The sequence below is a fragment of the Botryllus schlosseri genome, chromosome 8 (genome assembly GCF_051294905.1).
Source record: "Botryllus schlosseri isolate E-star chromosome 8, Bs_hap1, whole genome shotgun sequence".
NCBI lineage: Eukaryota > Metazoa > Chordata > Ascidiacea > Stolidobranchia > Styelidae > Botryllus > Botryllus schlosseri.
In genome coordinates this window covers 6,598,106-6,617,949 of record NC_137243.1, presented here as the reverse complement: position 1 = coordinate 6,617,949, position 19,844 = coordinate 6,598,106, and the positions used below count along the sequence as shown (strand labels likewise).

General features: G+C 41.9%; 1 protein-coding gene and 1 long non-coding RNA gene across 2 annotated transcripts in view; one reads left to right on the top strand and one right to left on the bottom strand.

The window, feature by feature from the left end:
• LOC145444885 (uncharacterized) overlaps positions 1–19,844 on the top strand; it is a 208,776-nt gene that overhangs the window by 121,727 nt on the left and 67,205 nt on the right. The window lies entirely within an intron of this gene.
• Positions 2,050–19,844, bottom strand: part of LOC145445156 (brother of CDO-like) — a 54,663-nt gene continuing 36,868 nt past the window's right edge. The window contains exons 8-23 of the mRNA XM_080323301.1: positions 13,127–13,270; positions 12,853–13,020; positions 11,909–12,007; positions 11,411–11,557; positions 11,234–11,335; positions 10,254–10,318; positions 9,654–9,773; positions 9,122–9,308; positions 8,374–8,430; positions 8,190–8,305; positions 8,038–8,122; positions 6,644–6,807; positions 5,126–5,290; positions 3,918–4,014; positions 3,569–3,767; positions 2,050–3,416 (exon numbers count right to left, since the gene is read on the bottom strand). Coding sequence (XP_080179427.1) covers positions 2,699–3,416; positions 3,569–3,767; positions 3,918–4,014; positions 5,126–5,290; positions 6,644–6,807; positions 8,038–8,122; positions 8,190–8,305; positions 8,374–8,430; positions 9,122–9,308; positions 9,654–9,773; positions 10,254–10,318; positions 11,234–11,335; positions 11,411–11,557; positions 11,909–12,007; positions 12,853–13,020; positions 13,127–13,270 — 2,633 coding nt within the window. The 3' untranslated portion in view covers positions 2,050–2,698. The remainder of the gene's footprint in view (positions 3,417–3,568; positions 3,768–3,917; positions 4,015–5,125; positions 5,291–6,643; positions 6,808–8,037; positions 8,123–8,189; positions 8,306–8,373; positions 8,431–9,121; positions 9,309–9,653; positions 9,774–10,253; positions 10,319–11,233; positions 11,336–11,410; positions 11,558–11,908; positions 12,008–12,852; positions 13,021–13,126; positions 13,271–19,844) is intronic.

Below are 19,844 nucleotides of genomic sequence, written 5' to 3'. Positions count from 1 at the left end.
AATGAGAGAGAGAGGGAGAATCTTTATTCGTATACGTTACATATCAACATCACACTACAAAAATGTAACAGTGGAATGCTACATGCAAGGTAGACGGGAGGCTCGATATAACAAAGTCTTCAGAGCCGAGTCACACAGGACCATGATAATGGTAATTGTATTGACGGATTTCATTCGGAACAATGCCGATTTTCAGACTTTGACGGCTATTTCGGGGTGGTTCCGTTGCCCTGACCAGCTTTTAAATTGTATTTCCGGAACCAGGACAACAATAGCTTTCGATTATGATCAGTATTGTTAAATTGGAGTTAGCTGCGGAAATACAGATTTAGGAGGCTGGTGCGGGGCAGTGAAACCCACGTTTGATCGTAATGCAACAGCGTTTGCTGTTTTACAGTGGTTAGTTAAATCGCACCTACTTGATTCGACACCTTAGTTATGTTCGTGTCTGAAATTTGTCTAGCCATTGATGTTACAATTGCGAGCTGTGACAGGAGCTGCACAAAGCTCAAACTGATTAAGTCAAATTTACGTTCTACCATGAATGATGATCGGCTATCAACCTTATCCATTCCTTCTCAAAAACTTGATTTTGAGGATATTGTAGCTGATTTCGCTTCGGCGAAAGGCCGAAAAGTTCAGTCTTGAGGCGGCTATTGATGTTTTACGAGGTAACAAAATGCATAAGTAGGGTTACCATATTTTGGAGGCGGGAAAGGATGACACTTTTTCAAAATTTTCAAACTATGAATACAGGAGTAAAATCCGTAAAATGGTAAATTTTTCCCGACTTTGTGAAAGGTCGTCACTTTCGTGCGAACCACGAATTTCCTATTTAGCGTCATGTGTGTGGAGTGTGGACTCACGACTCCAATTTATATCAAATCGAAGTCGATGGATTCCAAAACACGACCACGTATTTCAATGCTCGCTTATGGCAATTTTCACTGAAATCGATCCATCACCTTAGCTCTTAAAGCTGTAAAGGACGACGAACTCCCAAAAGCTGAGCCAGAAAGCTGACCGTTTGTTAGTCAACCGACCACGAAGTGGGAAAAATTTACCATACTTTTAGGATTTTCTTCCGGTATTGCAAGTCTGAAAAGTGTCCTATTTTCAGATTTCCAAAATATGATAACTCTAACTTAGGGGGGGGGGGGCATTTTCAACTAAAGTCATAGCACATGCTGCTACACCACTGGTATAGTAACCGCGATTTACGCATTAACATCGAAAGCCTGCAAAAATATGGTGTCCGGTCAATACCGAGAAAACCATTACCGAGAATGTACACAACAGAGAATGGACACCACAGAGAATGAACATTACCGAGAATGGACACAACCGAGAATGGACATTACCGAGAATGCAATATATGCAATGCAGGCATGTTATGCATATGAACAGGTCGTGTGTGTGCATCACGGCGTTGCCACATTCAGTATCGATGCTCAGGTATAAATTTCTCGACAACATCAGTCCCAGTAAGCTATATCCTTGACATTGGCCATTCTCGGTAATGTCCATTCTCGGTGGTGTTCATTCTCGGTAATTTTCATTCTCGGTAATGCCCATTCTCGGTAATGTCCATTCTCGGTAATGGTTTTCTCGGTATTGGTATAGAACCCAAAAATATGAATTTATACGGCTCGAATAAGATTAGTGACGATTCTTAGTTCCTAGCATGTCAATACTGTTTTGTCATCACAATCTCCGCGGTGATCGGTAGCGTAGTGGTACGGCCTATAGTACTGCGACATCTAAGGCATGTGGGTTCCAATCACGCAGAATCGTTAGTGTCTATATGGCATCCTAATCTTTCTTGAGGGCAATGTACAAATTGCACATCCGCTGACTTGCAAAGGTTTAATACGAGAGCAGATAGCACGAAGAATGCCGCTCCTGGAAAATGACTTCCACCGATATCGAAAACCCGTGAAACACGAGCGGTCTTGCCAATATTTTCGGTCTCGTCTACTTAATAGGTTGACACTGTCCCTCTGCTGTAACAAATACTACCTCTCTAGTAGCGGCTCACAAACACGGCGATAACAATTCAAAGATATTATTCATTATCTGATTTTAAAAATGAGACTCTGAAAATACGAAAAATTATGACAGTGCAGCAGAGATATGAACAGAAAACGATCGTTTACGAAAATATGAAAGCACGGATATCGCGTCTGAGGTCAGAAAGGATAAAATATTCAACATGGCAGGTTCGAAAGCGCGTGTACAAATACCGTACAGCAAACATAATAAAACCGGCCTTCGACAGATGCAACGGATTTTATAGCAATGCGAAACAGGGCACCGGTATGAATTCGTCACGTATTCGCTACCGGTACCCGGTCATCATGCAGACTTACAACCAAACTACTGGTTTAGCGAATGGTTCAAGCTCTACTTCTAGTGGCAGATTTCGAAAATTAAGTAGTTCTAGTACTCGTTCCAGTTGCGCATATCAAAAATTGCTGGACAACCAAAAAACAATTGTCGTTTGGCGGTAATTGTGACACCATAGTTCGGTTGTGTGATGTCCTTGTAGCCATTGCTAGCTCAGAGTCATCACTACTGAGCGTGATGCGAACGGAATTATGTACTATATAGTAAATTTTCGTATATAAAATAACGATTTCATTTTGATAGTGGTAAGTGTCAAAAGTTCTATCTAATCACTGAAAACTTCAGCTGATCATCAGCTCTTGTCGTCCGATATTAAAAAAGGCGTCGATTCCACTTCGACATTGCCTTCACAGTCTGAAGGCCCATCTGTTTTAGATTCCGCGTTTTTAATTAAGCCTTCCTCAGGCGTGGGCGAGCTACTGTCCGTAGGCGCCTCTACTATAGTCGTAATACCCGAAGTACCAGCGTCTGTGTCGCTTTGATTTGAGACATCTTCCGATTTCTCGAGCTGCGAATCAGACCCTGTACGCGCGCCATCATCGTTACTATGATAACCGTGATCGTGTCTGACAGCGTCCGTGGTCACGTTGCCGTCGAACGCGCGCGTCACCATCTGCCCGCTCGCGTTGACGCGCGTTACCTCGCGCTGGCTCGCGTCGGCGCTCATTTTACGCGCGTCGACCGGGATAATATGGCAGAATTCGCCGCCGCGAACCCATCTCCCTATCCCGTAATGTCTCGGGTCCATGATAACGTGCATTGGCGCTCCGTTTATGCCCGTATAACCCCCGTTGGGTGTAACGTATTCGAATCCAACTGGAGACACAGGGTAAGAGTGGTAGCTTGTTGCGTCTCGGCCTAGGCTGGAATGGTTGCTATGGTGGCGAGAACAGTGGCATTTCGTGTCTGATGGAGAGTGGTTGGCGCTGCAGGCTTTGTGTGAAGGCGTGTGCCCGCTTGGGTTTAGTTTGGACATGCCGATGTGGTCACATTGCTTCCCGGCGCTGTACCTGAAATTGCATAGTATTAACCGTATTACACAATAGCCGTCCAAATGTATTAGAACACAGGTACTTCGTTAATGACCACCTCCGTATTACACAGATGCACGCCAAGCACTTCAACGGTAAGGTTTAGAAGCCAATACAGAAGTAAAACCCACCCTGCTGAATTCCCGTGATTCGCCTTGGACGGCGGCGTCGCCTCGCGCTGTTTGGCGGCGCGCTTCTTCCAGTAACAGAACACGGTGAAAAGAAGCACCATCAAAATGGCGGCCACGATAATGCCGCTTATGAGGTAGATCATGCTGCGTCTGTGCGATTGAGCCCGGGCCGGGTCGTTCACGTCCGACCTGTAGTCGTCTGAAACATCAAATGTCGCGTGTCAGTTTGCTAGCAATCATCTTGTGCCTACTCGCGTCATTAAAGGCTTGATATTGTGATGTTGTATCAATTTACTAACTGGCCCTTTCGTACAGTGGTAAAGCATTAGAACTGAATATAATGGATTACCTTGTTGGTCTTCATCCTCTTCTGAACGCGACGGGCCTTTGGGAACCTCAGTTATGATCACGTTTGAGAACGGAGATGGACCCAGCCGATTGTATGCCTGCATAAAAAGACGCATCGGTTACGGATTGAATATCTAGAATCAGTAACGAAGTAATAATACAGTTGAATGATATATTCATATTGAAGTGAACCCGAATATTCTTGGCTGACACTCGCCAGGGGTAATCGTCAGCAACTAGTAGAGAAGGTCGGAAGGGGTCGTTCACACTTTAATTTGTGTGCCTTGGAGTCGACTTTTATCAAAATACACCAGCCAAGGGTGTGTCAACAAAAAGAGTTCGTGTACCATCTAAAAATAGTACATTGAACGCTCTCGTATACGACATTTCATCCTGGTGACGTCATATTTTGTGATACGATTGTTGATAAGACTAGTTGATGACGATTACCCCTGACGAGCGTCAGCCGGAAATATTCGGGTTCATTTCAATATAAATATACTATTCAATTGTATATTGAAGTTCTGTACCCCCAAGAAGCTAGTAGATAATTGAAACGAACATTGTATGTCAACGGTCGTATCACAAAATATGACGTCACTGGCGTGAAATTTCGAATAATCGAGGCGAAAAGAGGGCTTAAGCAATGCTCAAGCAAGATCAGCGTACTTGTATATATACTTGTAGATATGTTTACTTTGTGTACTTTAGATAGCCATAATAACTACTTTAGTCGACCTATCTTTCCTATTCTAATCCTACATGAAGTAGCTAGTAATTTGTACTTGCATTGAGTATTTCTACTTGAGTAGCTGTACCCTTCATTTTCTACTGATAATTGGACTAGTTCGGGCGTATAGCTCGGAAATACTTACCTATACCTGTACTTCAGTAGAAAATCGCGGCAATATATCTACATTCTCAGCGAAAAGGGTGTGTATTTCGACCAGTGTACAATCCCTGATATATGGGTGTGAATATACACCTGTGTCACAAGAAACCAGAATCTGCCTCAGACTTATACCGCGGTATAAATCGACAATCGAGTGCTACATTTTAATCCAAATTATGCATGCACGTAGGAATTATGACAGCTATATAATTCTTAGTTGGGTTATGTTTTTATGCGCCACCCTTTACGTGAGAAACACGCTCTTTTCGTGTAGAATCTGGATAATACTTCAGCGCACAATAGGAGTATCGCCTTGCCTGCATTTTGACATCGTACTGCGTGCCGGGCTGTAGGTTTCTGATTTTGTATACAGAAGACGGCACGGAGTCGTAGATCTTTTTCACGTAATCTGCCTCGTCGTCGGAGTCGGTCGGCCGGTAGTAGATGTAATATCCGTTGATATGCGCGGGGGCCATGTCGTACTGAACAGAATATTCTTCAGTTAGTTCGTATTTTACATTCCAGAAGAATAGTTGAAGATACGTTAGTTGTCGTTGCTGTTTGGTATTCACGGGTGTCTCGACATCTATAGTCAATTGACCAGGCCGATTATTAAGATCATAACTAAGGGTATATTCTTAACATGATTCCTAAGCTTCCGACTTATAGAACGGGCCCCCTCTCGTTCTAGGCTTTTGAAAGACACCTCTCACGTTAAACATGCGGTAGGCTTGTGCGAAAATAACTCATTTTCAGACTTTTGCGGCTATTAGCTAAAATTGTCGAGCAGGCAAAAAAAGTTGCACACCAAATTTGACGCAATTCCAACCGGTAGATTGTGAAGCTGCAGGAGTTCAAAAATTTTGAATTTATTATAAGATATTGAAAAAAAAATGTTCAAATTTCACTGACTACCCCATGAAATTGTTTAGGTTGTCTAAAAAACGATGCATAACAATTTTGGCTGAATTCCACCCGCTAGAAACGAAATTATTGCAGTTGAAAGTTTTGAATTCGACAAAAATAGCATCGGCAGCGGGTATTCCCAGAATTACAAACGAAAATCTCAAATAACTTCGGATCCACGGGTTGGAATTGAGTCAAATTTGTTTTGCCTCGTTATTGTAGACAACGTAATTACGATGTGGAGTTTCTTATCCAAGCTAACAATTTTAGCTGATAGCCGCAAAAATCTGGAAAAAAGTTATTTCAGTAATTTCTGACTCGGGGCGCATTGATACGAAGGAGTTTTTATTGTGCCACACTTGCGTAATTCCGTATGTATCGGACGGAATTTTGTGTTACAGTCCCCGATGCATTGGTTGATATTGAAATTTTCAGAGTTGTCGGCAGCAGTTTGAAAATCTCGGCTGATCTATTGGTAAAATAGGGGCTCGTTAGTAAGCACATGTAGGGTAGGGCTGTTCAAAAATAACTTTTTTTTTCCCGGATTCCAGCCATTCACTGATTAAATTGTCAGGTTACCCTAAAAAACGCTGCACACCAAATTTGGTTCAATTCCAACAAGTATAAGACCCCGCAATTGTATTTAAAAATTTTAATTTATTAGGAAAAATTGAAAAAAAAATTTCAAATTTTTTTGTCAACCTCATAAAGTTGTTGAGCTGTCTTCAAAGACGATGCAAAACAAATTTGAGTGAATTTCAACCAGTAGAAGCGGAGTTATTGGAGTTTTTCGTTGATAATCCACGGATTATCCACTAATCAAGGATAATCCGAGAAAAAAAGTTATTTTTGAACAGCCCTAATGTAGGGCTGCGTATAAATTCGATCCTGTCCAGGCGTAAAGATATGTGGAAGTTATTTCGCCATACCTCCCATTCCACTCTGATGGTGTCCCACTGTTCCGCGATCGCGGCGCGTATCTCGGGTCGGTGGCTCAGAGATTTTTGCCTCCTCGGGAAGGACTTGGACGAATGCGAAGGCTTAGAGTAGCCCTTGCTGTTGAACGCGATGATTCGAAACCGGTAAAACTTCCCTGGAACGCAAAAGCGGGCAGCGAATTAGTACGGTGAAGTAAGAAATCGCACTTGGTTAAAAACGCTTCAGTCGGGCGATGCCCGGATTGAATGCACTTCAAGCACCCATCAATAGATCGGATGGACTTTTTAAAAGTTTCTGTTTGAGTACATATCAAATCTTTCGTTGTCCACTTTAAATGAAGGGGTATCGGGGCAGACTCGAATAACTAGAAAATTTTCAGCTTTTCCGGATTAAATTATAATTACAATAAATGCTAAACATTTTTTTTTCAAATTAGATTAGAATTAGAATTATAGGTACACATTTTTTCCAAATTAGATTAGAATTAGAATAAAAGCTGAACAATGACTTTCCAAATTAGACTAGAATTAGAATTATAGCGACACATTTTTTCAAATTAGATTAGAATTATAATCATAGCTAAACATTGTTTTTCCAAATTAGACTAGAATTAGAATTATAGCAACGCATTTTTTCAAATTAGATTAGAATTAGAATAAAAGCTGAACAATGTTTCTCCAAATTAGACTAGAATTAGAATTATAGCGACACAGTTTTCAAATTAGATTGGAATTATAATCAAAGCTAAACATTGTTTTTCCAAATCAGACTAGAATTAGAATTATAGCTACCGGTACACATTTTTTCCAAATTAGATTAGAATTAGAATAATAGCCAAACAATGTTTTTCCAAATTAGACTAGAATTAGAATTATAGCAACGCATTTTTTCATATTAGATTAGAATTAGAATCAAAGCTAAATATTGTTTTTCCAAATTAGACTAGAATTAGAATTAGAATTATAGCGACACATTTTTTCAAATTAGATTAGAATTATAATCAAAGCTAAACATTGTTTTTCCAAATCAGACTAGAATTAGAATTATAGCTACCGGTACACATTTTTTCCAAATTAGATTAGAATTACTGAGTGTGGAAAAAATTGGACATCGAATCAAGTTCTGAGAATAGCGAATGTCTGTACAAGTGTACAGCAAGCTCGACTCGAATCGCACCATACAGTTCTTCCGTAGCATTTTCAGTGAAAATATAAATTAGATTAGATTTTAAATGAACTGCATAGAAACATTTCACAAATTAGACAAGAATTCGTTCTAATTCGACAACTAGAACTACCTAATTGAGCGGTAATTAAAGACAATACTTCTTGGCGCTATAGCCACGAAATCAAAAAATTCTGATTCATAGCTTAACACAGCATACCTCTTTCTAAGCCCGCGATTTCGTAAGGATAGTTTTTCGTCTCCCCGTGGGGTTCCCACTCTCCCTTGTCCACTTTGAATTGCACCTGCCCGAGATAAAAACAAGTCCGTAATCGCCGCGCCAAGCGCGAGAATCTCGGCGCGGAACTTTACCTCGTAACCTTTAATCGGGGAGCCGCCGTTACCGCGAGCGCTCCACATGAGAGAGACTTGCCGGGCCGAGATCTCGTTCACGCGCGGCTTGGACGGTGGTCGCGGCACACGAATACCTGCAAAGTCAATATGAGATATGGGAAGGCGTTTTGGATGTATAATACAGTGGTAAATCGAATCTTACGTTCTGCAGGTACTTGAGGCGTGATTTCGGTGACGGTCGTAGGCGTGGATTCGATATCTGTGAGAGAAACAGCGTGCGTCAATGCGTGATAAATCAATGCGTCCCGCCATGGGATGCCGTACATAAAATGTGGAATATTGTAGGGTTGTTCAAAAATAAACTTTTTTCCGGATCTCGGGAATTCACTAATTATATTGTTATGTCGCCTAAAAGAACGCTGCACACCAAATTTGGCTCTGTTCCAACCAGTAGAAGCCGACGCATGAACAATTGAAATATTTTTTTAAAATTTATTATATTTCAAACATGACTGTCAAGCTCATCAAGTTGTTGAAGTGCCTATAAAAATGATGCAAAACAAATTTGACGAGCTCGACTAAAAGCTCATACTTTCGCAGTAACATTTCTCCAGAAAGGAAAAACGACGAGAATAGCACGGCACACGATGCTATAGCGTTATGGAGGCGAAATCACGACCGCCAACCGTCCACTAGGGGCGCTAAAGCGGTGAGAATTGTCCATTCCAACCTGTAGAAGCGAAGTTATTTGGAGTTTTTTATTCATAATTCTGGGATTACCCACCGCCCAGGCTATGTTTGCGAATCCAAAACTTTCAACTGCAACAATGTCGCTTCCAACGGTTGGTAGTGAGCATTACTTGTTAAGCATCGTTCTTTTAGAAAACTTAACAACCTCACGGAGTATAGGCCTATATGTATGACATATCACGTCCAAAACGGATACCTACCGCCGGTTCTGAAGCTCGATATGATCATCTCGCTTCGAGTTTTTTGCTCGCTGACAGCCACCATTTCCACGGAATACATCGACGAAGGCTCCAAGCCCTTGATAGCCAAACTTTCCATTTCCGGCACGACGTTCACCACGTTGTCCGGGTAACGGAACACTTTGCCTTCCGCCGAGACGTAAGGCTCCTGCTCGCGGAGAACGTAACGCTTGGTTACTACCAGACTGGGACTAGAGGATTCTAGTTCTGTTATTTACACTACTTAGAACTGAATGTCGGTAATCTAATTCTAGTTTAATTGGTGAGAGGGCTCTATGCACTCATTTTAATTCTATCCCTATTTTTAGTTTGCCAGAAATATTCCAGGAGAACCGCATAGTGCAAAACGTGCCAAGCTTGGTGTATAGACACTTGTAATTCTCCTGCTTATGAAAATGAACTATTTGATATGAACTGACTAAAATTTTTGCAACTGGTAGAGAACTCTTATTAACCCACTATAGATAGAAAAGTCGTTTCCAAATCACGTTACCTTGTAGTACTTGATGCTGATTAACTTCACATCTGAGACAGGCACTGTCCATTTGATGGTGTGCGATGTAGAAGAAGACGGAATGCCACTTCTCTCTACAACCGGAGGCGGGACATTGTCCTGTATACAAAAAGAAATGGTGTCCGGACAATACCGAGAAAACCATTACCGAGAATGCCATTACCGAGAATGGACACCACCGAGAATGGACATTACCGAGAATCGACACCACCGAGAATGGACATTACCGAGAATGCAATATATGCAATGCAGGCATGTTATGCACATGAACACTATGAACAGGTGTGTGTGTGTGCACCACGGCGTTGCCACATTCGGTATCGATGCTCAGGTATAAATTTCTCGACTTCGTCAGTCCCAGTAAGCTATATTCTTGACATTGTCCATTCTCGGTAATGTCCATTCTCGGTGGTGTCCATTCTCGGTAATGATCATTCTCGGTTATGTCTATTCTCGGTAATGGCATTCTCGGTATTGTCCATTCTCGGTAATGGTTTTCTCGGTAATAGTATAGAACCAAAAGAAATAGGGTGGGTTAAACCCACCCCAGTGTTGGTATGCAATCGAATTCATCCTTACCGCGTCCATTTTCAGCGCAAAATAATCCTCGGATTGATCGAGTATGATGCCTGTCGTGTCGTCGGCTGGTGAATAAAAGCGGGAGGTCATTCCGTGCGTTAAAAACGTGGGATTGTCGCTCGCTTTATATGCAGCGATATGCAGCGCGATTAACCGTTTCTCGTTCTGGTTAAGGTATGCTGTCGGTATGTTAATTTGCGGTTTAGACAATGATGGGGTGGAGTCGGTATTAAACAGGGTTGGTCAGTATAGAGGAATTTCCACTTTTTCGCATGACTCAAGTAGGTTTTCCCTATTTAAAAACTACTTGCTCATTTTTGAACGCGTTCCACATCTACTCAACAGTTTTAAGACAAAAATTCTTGTACTTCAAATCTTGTAAACGCATAAAGTAGCTTTGTGGTATGTTCGCATCGCGTTTACGTGTGAAATTGTCATAACATCTGGGCGAAATAGTTCCCGTATCATGGTAACTGAATATATTTTGCGAAAATTACGCCTATTTGTGGTGTCATTGGTCAATCGTCATTTTGCGTTAGTCGCAAAATGCGCTGCGCAATTTCGGAAGCAGAAACCTCCGATTATCTCCTGAAAGTAAGCGAGTATTCGACCCTCGATCAAATCTACGTTTCGCAACTGCTTGAATACTTTTCTAGTTTCACTTGAAGTAGTTTTGACATGTCTTTATAGTCGCTACTTCTACTTTAGTAGACTTGATGACGTCACTTCTACTTCTACTTGAGTACACACGCTGACTACGTTGACCCCTCTATATGGCTAGTATTCAGTCATCCACAGCTTCGTTGTGACATGACATTAGTCAAAGGTTGAAAAACTCCATTTACTTCCCCGGATACACCGCATATCTACGTTGACATACGGGGTAAACCGTTTCAATATTAAACCCGCAGTTTATAAAACTTGATGAAACGGTGCACAGCGCAACACAGGAACTGCAATGCAGCAATTACGATACGTACCTCTATTATCTACCGTAAAGACAACGGAACACTCTTCACCATCAGATATAGAGAAGCATTGATAAAACCCAAGTTTCGGGGAAGATATCAGAAGCGTCGATCCTGCATCGAGAGTTCATAAAAACCCATTTTATTAAACACCACATCGACGCATTGGCGGTTGCATTCGTTACAAACCTTCCCCATCCGATATTCTCTCGCCATTGTGATACCACCGCCAGGTGGATCCTATTTGCGTCGAGGAGCATCCCATTGTGATGGAATTTCCGTTAATCGCGTTCAAGTTGAAGAATGTCTCCGTGGTCGGGCGACACTGAGCCGGACCTGTACAAAATAATGTCACGCGTGTTATTTTCATAGATTATCGTGCGTCTCGGAATGGCATTCGTAGCGAATATTAAATAGTACATTCATATTGGAATAAATAAATATTTTCGGCTGGAACAGGGGTAATCGTCAGCTGATAGTAGAGAATTGGAAAGAACATTGTAAATCAGCTATTCTTCTTTCTAGTTGCTGACGATTACCCCTGACGAGTGTCAGCCGAAAATATCCGAATTCATTTTAAAATTTATATTCTATTCAACTGTATATTGAACCTCTGCACCTACAAGAGTATCTTTGCGATTATTCAATTAGTGGAGCAATAGTAACCCTATTTGAAATCCCCATTACCTGATATTGTCAAGTTGTATTGCACTTGTGCCGAATTTTCACTCGTTTTGCATTTGTAGACTCCACTATCATCTTCAGTGGTGTTCAAATTGAGTCCAGCTGAAAATTATCGTGAAGAAAATTGTTATATTGGTCTCTGTACTAGTAAGGATGGTCAGTGGTTCCCATATTGACAGAAAAGTAACTACTATAGAACTGGCGTGTGACCAAACCAAGGGCTTTAAATTTCTCTGCCTCATAAATTCCGCGAAGGAAGCAGTCATCATTGAATGAAGCCCCTTGGTGACGTAACACCGCAACCAATTATTATGGCCAAAATGTTTTACAGGCTTCCCTCGCTATTACCGGTCGTTAAACTAGACAAGGGCAGATCCGTTAGTTAAGTTACATGCTAGTCGTGATGGGAGGTGATTAGGTTATGCGAACCAGCGAACGTATAGCATTTTACAACACACGATTCTCATTACCGGAAATTGAGAAAATTTGTTATTCTAGTAACCAAATAATGGGTCGTAAAGTCAAGTGCAGCATTTACACGCCTTATTATGCCTTAGCATAACACATCAACCGTCATTATCGATGGTAAAACATATAGGATAGCAAAGTCGTGAGAGCTAGCATTAGGTTTATCCAGGCTCCTCCTCGCGATCTGATCCGCGTAACCGGTGTCTGGAAGTGGGCCGTGCTACAAGTCGGCAGCTACGGAATTAGAATATGGAATATCGGCCTGGTGTAAATGACCATTGCAGTCGAAAAACACCACGAATACAACAATCAATCATACCAATCCATTTAACGCGATACAATCCGGCTCGCCATTAACGCCCTATTGAAAACGGTTGCAATTTGACACGCATTGATTCCCGCTTCGATTATGTTAGGTACGCGGCGGGTTGTTGACTTAGTAAGTGAGAGACAATCCTCTCCTCGAGCGGGTTACTGACCTTGTGTTATTGCGGCCGAGAATGGGACGTCTCCGTTATCGCGAGTCCAAACCGTCTTGGATAGATCATCAGATACGCACGCCATTAGCAATCTCTCCCCCACCCTAGCCGTCACGTTTATTGTTTCGTTCGAGTGCGGATAGATTATGCCCGCCTTTTCCAGTCGATCTGATAAAATGCAGATGTTGCGCGATTCGATTTTCATACACCAGACGCAATTTGAGCGTAATTCCAATCTCGGCGCAACACTCAAAAGGCAGGTAGCGACAGTTACCTTCAACTTGCAATGTCGATGGATACGGCGCTTCTATTGTTTGTAAAGTGATTCGATTTTGCGCCTGGCATCGGAATGTGCTCGCAGCCGACGCCGATGCGTTCTTAACTAGAAGGCTTCCAGATGGTAGTATCGCGTATTGGTCTGAAATCGAAGCGTTGCGTCGTTAAAGAACTGTCATGCGTGAGGAATTTGACAGAAACTGCACAGGCCAGTGTGCGCGGAAAAGTACGTTATGTAGAAACATAGCACATTGTTCTACAGTAGGGGCTCCTAAACTTTATTTAGCGTGGGCCCCCACGTGCTCCACTCAATTTGTTGTTAGGTTTGTGTGTAATGTTTTTCCAATTATATCCATAATGTCACGCATAACTATTAACTAGTCCGCGCCCACTTTAAGAACCCCTGCTCTGTACTGCAAATATAATAATCACTGACTGATTTTTAGGCGACAAGTTAAAACAGCTTTTCGAAAAAAAAACTCCAAATGCGCGAAATTGTCACTGTCATACCGCGTCACGCATGATCGCTAATCTGATTGGTTATGATCCTCGAAGGGCGCCCCATTTGCTCGCCGCGATGGGGCGAAAATGCCTGTGACCTTTGGCCGTCGGGATCGCGACCCCACTCAGCAAATAAAACTTAATTAACCGTAAACATCGCACCCGAGGTCGAATGTTGTTTGGAATCGGCCGGGCGTTAAGGTAATTGCAATATTACACAAAAACTGCCTGGGAATTATCGATAGTGCTTTCTCGAGGGATGGGAAACTCATAAGGTAAAATAACCCATAACAGCCAGGCTGTTTTCTTACTGTCTCCAAACTAAATTATTTCTAACGCATAATTTATTTAGTGCAACCACTTATTTATTTATTTTATTATTTATTTATTTACCACACGGCGGGCACTTCTACAGGTGGCGACTGTGTACTAATGTCGGTGCCGAAATTTCACTGGTGGCAAAATATAGGCCACTCTGTGCCAGGCCCAGTTAACTGCTAATGATGCAGGAGCCTGGAATCGAAGAGACGTAACCTTTCATCACCCCAATGCCGATTTGCTACTCCGAACTGATTATGTCACCAAAAAATAACCCTACTATATCATGAAGTCTACGTTTGAATTTCGTCCAAATTATGCGGTTTGAGTTTATTCAGGCCTTAACATTCAGTCGACAATGTACGCGTTTTCAAACCTAGAACTAAAAATAGTTTACAACCCATCACAGCTGTTTGCGATAAATCCGAAACAAGATCCGCTGCGGTAATGATATGGGTTAACGGTTTAGGTAATTCGCATGAATTGGTAGAGGTTTTTGAGGAGGCCGTTGTCGAAAATGAAATTCCGTGTTATTCAACCCGATAACTTGAGTACCGGTACTGCGATACCGACCTACTTCCTGTCGCAATTTAGGCACATCTGGGTTCAAATGTACATCTACATTCTACGTGCATTGAAGCCGCAAACCAGGATTATAAAAATGAAGGCGTAATTCAGACACTCGTTACGTTTCTAGAATATTAGATGGTATATCTTTTACCGAGGCTGCTATTTAGGAGCGTCGTCACTTGAGAATTATTGCGATTATGACGTAAATACCGCAGCAATTTACGCAGCATCAGCTGACTATCTCCGAGCAAATCAGGAATGGGATATATTTCTGATACTGCACTGCGTGTAGAGATAATTGTTTCGCCAATTATAATAATGTTCACTACTTCACCAATCGGGATACTATGAATCCATTGTCCTTGTCGTCCAGAACGCCCCAGATAACAAATGCGATCCGGTTTGCGGTGTAGAATTCAGAAATTTGATACCTGGATATCGATAATGTGATGACAAATCCGGATATTCGCGTATAGAATCTCCGGTTATTTCGCCGTAACAAGATAAGCCATGTACTTAAAGAGACACTGCATGTTATTACTGTGACTACGCTTGTGCACCTAGTCATGGTCCGGCTATTAATGCATACCCAAACTCAATAATAAAATTCAGCGAAGCTCATTTCGACAGGTTGTTGGAGGTGGGCAAAAAAGAGCAATCTGTTGCGAGGATAGCCTTGTTTTTGAAATTCTGAGAATCTTCGTTTAAAACTTGAATTCCTTTCAATCATCCGACGCGATAAGATCGATCCTCGCTATAATAACAAATCAACCCCAAAAAAAGGCTTGATTTCGTAACGAGGCGACGAATGATCGAAATTCCAACGCAAAGCGGAATCTGAACTATCAGCAACCCATTCTTTGTATCAAGTTCACCAAAATCAGCGCCCGTGTTAGTCTTAGATACATGGCTGGGCAGACTGCTTTGGCAGTGGAGGCCCTGGCAATGGCTCCTGAAGAAGGCACGATGACAAAATGATTTTGACAATTATCAATATGTCCACTGTCCAGTAGGGCTGTTCAAAGATAACTTTTTTTTTGGATTCCAGCCATTCAGTCATTAAATTGTCAGGTTACCCTAAAAAACGCTGCACACCAAATTTGGTTCAATTCTAACAAGTCTAGGGCTCCGCAGATCCAATTAAAATTTGCAGTTTAAACCGGGAAATTAAAAAAAAAATTCAAATTTTTTTGTCAACCCCGTGAAATTGTTGAGCTGTCTTGGATCAATCTAGGATAATCCAACAATTATCAACCAAAAACTCCAATAACTCCGCTTCTGCTAGTTGGAATTGAGTCAAATTTGTTTTGCATTGTCTCAGAAGACAGCTCAACAATTTCATGGGGTTGACAGAAAAATTTGAATTTTTTTTTTTTAATTTTCTTGTTTAAATTAAAAATTTTAACTGGATCTGCGGAGACCTAGACTTGTTAGAATTGAACCAAATTTGGTGTGCAGCGTTTTTTAGGGTAACCTGACAATTTAATGACTGAATCGCTGGAATCCAGAAAAACTAGTTATTTTTGAACAGCCCTACTGTCCAGTGTCCAGGATATGTCAAAACGCAAAACGAACTGCGTTACAAAACCTGGAAACCCCTGAATGATGACATCATAGCGATTACCGAATTACCGCTACAGCGAAAAAGTAACTTGTCCTCCGACTCCGACATAAATCATGGGCGTCACACATGAAATTGTGGTAAAAGCCTTTTGAATTTCAGAGTGTTGCAGGATATTATGGTATAATAACACTGACACCATCTGGAGCTAAAATGAAAGACCAAGACCAGACCAATTACAAACTTGAATAAACACGTTTTACATGTATTGAAGCCAGGCAGGCAGGCAGGCAGGCAGGCAGGCAGTACGGACAACCTGCTGTTGAATGCATCAAAACATGTCACTTTTGACCGATCACACGACGTAATGTTTTTAATACGTGACGCGCGATTGACCCGCGGAAGATGGATGAAGATCGTAAAGATGTCGGGGTCAGACTTCCAGGCGCGAATGCATTCGCTCGGAGAGAAATGATCAGCGAAGCAGTAACAGTACCGGGAATAGAGACATGTGCATATCAACAATGGTCGCGGGATGTGTGCCGCCGAATTATACGCTGAAATTGTAGATCTAGGTCGAAGTGCCACGAATTCAAAATTAGTCTTCGCGACCTTCAGCTGAACCAGGCGGAATTGAACTGGCGTTTCGCTTTAATTGTTCTAATCAGACAAATAGAAATATCTAGTTGTCCGATGCTGGAACGAGGGCGGTTGAACCGACGCCGCGGTGTCAAAAGAACATTGTATGTTGGGTTGGATACATCGAGACACTGCGTCCGGGATCAGGATGTCTCGCGTCGACGACAGATCGAATAAAGCAATACACGTCACCGCAATAACCGACAGTCTCACACACGACAAACGTCATAGCCAGAGATGGTCATCGGGTCAAAGTATTGTCACCGTTGGGTCCGTTGCCACCGGCCCCGTTGCCACTCAAACAGAAATAAACCCGACTATTTTGACTGGCGCTCGTCAGGGCTAATCGTCAGCAACCAAATCAACAATCGTATCACAAAATAGGGCGTCGCCAGCATGAAAACTCGAATAAGAGAGCGTTCAATGTACTATTGTTAGATGGTACACGAGTTCCTTCTGTAGAAACAGACTTGGTTGATAAAAAGTCGACTACAAGGCTCACAACAGAAAGTGTGAACGGCCTCTCCCGACAACACGAAATCTGTGATGTCTGTCAAGGTGTGACAACTGACAACACTGCTTTAAGTGGAAAAAGAAAATGAAATTTCTGAAAAGTACTCCAGTATAGGTAGTTCGAAAAGTATGTTTGATGGAGGGTTCGCATGTACCTCTGCCAGATAATCGGTGGTAGCTACTATATATACATGGCGAGATGCATCTTCGCGACTGACGCAAATGGACTAATAATGCTATAAATATAAACAGATACAGTCTTCGACATTATATTCGGCAGTTACTGTGGCGGATATTTCACGAGGTTTTTATGACGATTTCACACAGTAAAAGTGATGTCAACTATTTTCAAAATTCAACGTGTGTTATGTAAGTAGTTTTGCTTAAAAAACTGTTCAGGTAGAAGTGGAAGTAGTCAAAAAACCACTTGAGTAGGTATAGTGAAAATAGGTAAAATATACTTGAGTGTTTCCCAAAAGTAGTAATATTTCGTTGTTAAGTTGACAGTAAGCTAGTGTCATATAAATTGGGTACGGGGCCTACTGGGTCCAAGTGCTGTACAAGATATCATTCAATGTCATACTGTTAAGACTGAAATGCGAGAACCGATGTGTGCCTGACACTCCGAGCCTGCCGCCGTTCCCGGTATTGAAGGCGTGGGAAAGACTGTTTATTGCATCAATCGTCTGATTCGAACCACAACTCCGACCGGTCGTAAATGCGAGAAGAATACTCTCAATTACAAGCCCAACGTCCGCACGCGGCTGACACATCCGCATGTAAATACGCCGGGACCAGTCGGTAGAAAGAAGCAAAACATTATCCGCCGGCCTCAACGCCTATTTCCTCGGCTTATTGGATTAGCTCCAAGAGGATCGAGTAGCGATCCTACTTCTGACGAGTAAAGTGGGTACCCGTCGGATTAAATCAGATTTGCGCTCGCGCATGATTAAACGTTGATAGTTTTATAATCGCTATCAAATGTGCCCAGGAGAGAGGTGTTATACTTGAGTCAGCAAGGCCTGGAATCTGCGCGAACGCTTTTAAAGTAAACACGCGCTCGGAGGAATGCCGGGGCCCCGAAAAAGCACAGTCGGATAATCCGTCTTTGATGTCCGAGCTTCAAATCTCCTATTCAATAGACTGTATTGAACATGATTGCAATCCGGGCGAGCGTAAACATTCGCGAAGCACACTACGGGAGGATTACAACCGGGAATTGCAAAAATACATAAGATACGTGAATGCGGATAACGCTGTTTCTGTGGAACATATGAAACATGCGTTGAGTATCAATACATTTCACAGCTATGCGGAAGGTTGAACTTAACTGAACGCGTTTTCAGCATCTTAAATTACTTGTTGAGCGAGAGAGACACTGCAAATTTCTGCTCGAGGCTGAATTGTACAACCAGAAGATTTTCAGCTATAAATCTGATTAGAATTCGAATCATAGCTGCACAGTTTTTTTTTCAAATTAGACCACAATTAGAATTACAGCTATACGCTCCTACAGTTTTTTCAGATTAGATTAGAATTAGAATTACTGAATTCGCGAAAACTTTGAAATTCATTCGAGTTCAGTTCGTGTCATATTAGAGATTATTCTCATAAGCAAGATAGTGGCAGATGTCTTTACAGCAAGCTTGGCTTGTTTCGTATTATATATTTCTCCTGCAGCATTTACAGGAGAACCAGAAAATTGATAATAATTTAAGTTAGGGCATAGAAACATTTCGCACATTAGCTTACCGGCACTATACTACGAATTATCTTGGTTATCCAAGTCTGGCTCGAGGTATAAGACGGAATCATTCGAAAATGCTCTCGTCTCTGGCAGCAAGCTGACAAATGGCTCATGCTCATGTTGTTGATTTACGACACGGAGGCATCTTCGACAATGTGACAGTCGATCGCATTACTACTGAGCCTTTTCGTTACGGAAAACGGATTGCGTGCTTGGACACATATTTGCGATCGAAATTTTTCATATTTACATAGTCGCGTCGTCAATTTCCCGAGCAACCCGAGCATTGTATCGGGATTTCGCGGGTGAGGTATTTTGTAAAACATAATGAAAGACGAATACAGAGTGAAATTTTTAATAACAAGTCGACCGATCCACCACCCAATATCAAAATAACCGCTGGTGACAAAATATAAATACCACATTACAGGATTTAATGAATAGGAAAAACATAACGTTTGTTACCGGGTACCAAGTACTGCCAAGCATGATAGTATGTACCATAACCGTTCAACATGGGAATATCACGAATTACGATCCATATAAAGGGGATGATATTAGTGGCAGAGCCTTCAAAATCAAATCAATTAGTATTGGCTCATCATTTGCTCATTATTTCGAAATCCAGATGCTTCATGCACCTGTCAAACGAAATTTGTAATTCTTCCTTTCCTGTTTTCATTGCAAATAGCTTCGCTCATGCGCGACAGGAATTTCGCTACGGCCAACTTCCCGAATCAAAACAAACTTTTCAATATCAACCGCCGATGCCTTCATGGAAATGAATGCAATTCAAAGAAACGAACATCTGTAACATCAAAAACGCCCGCCAGCGTGTTATTAACAAAGACGAATGATGTTCATTTC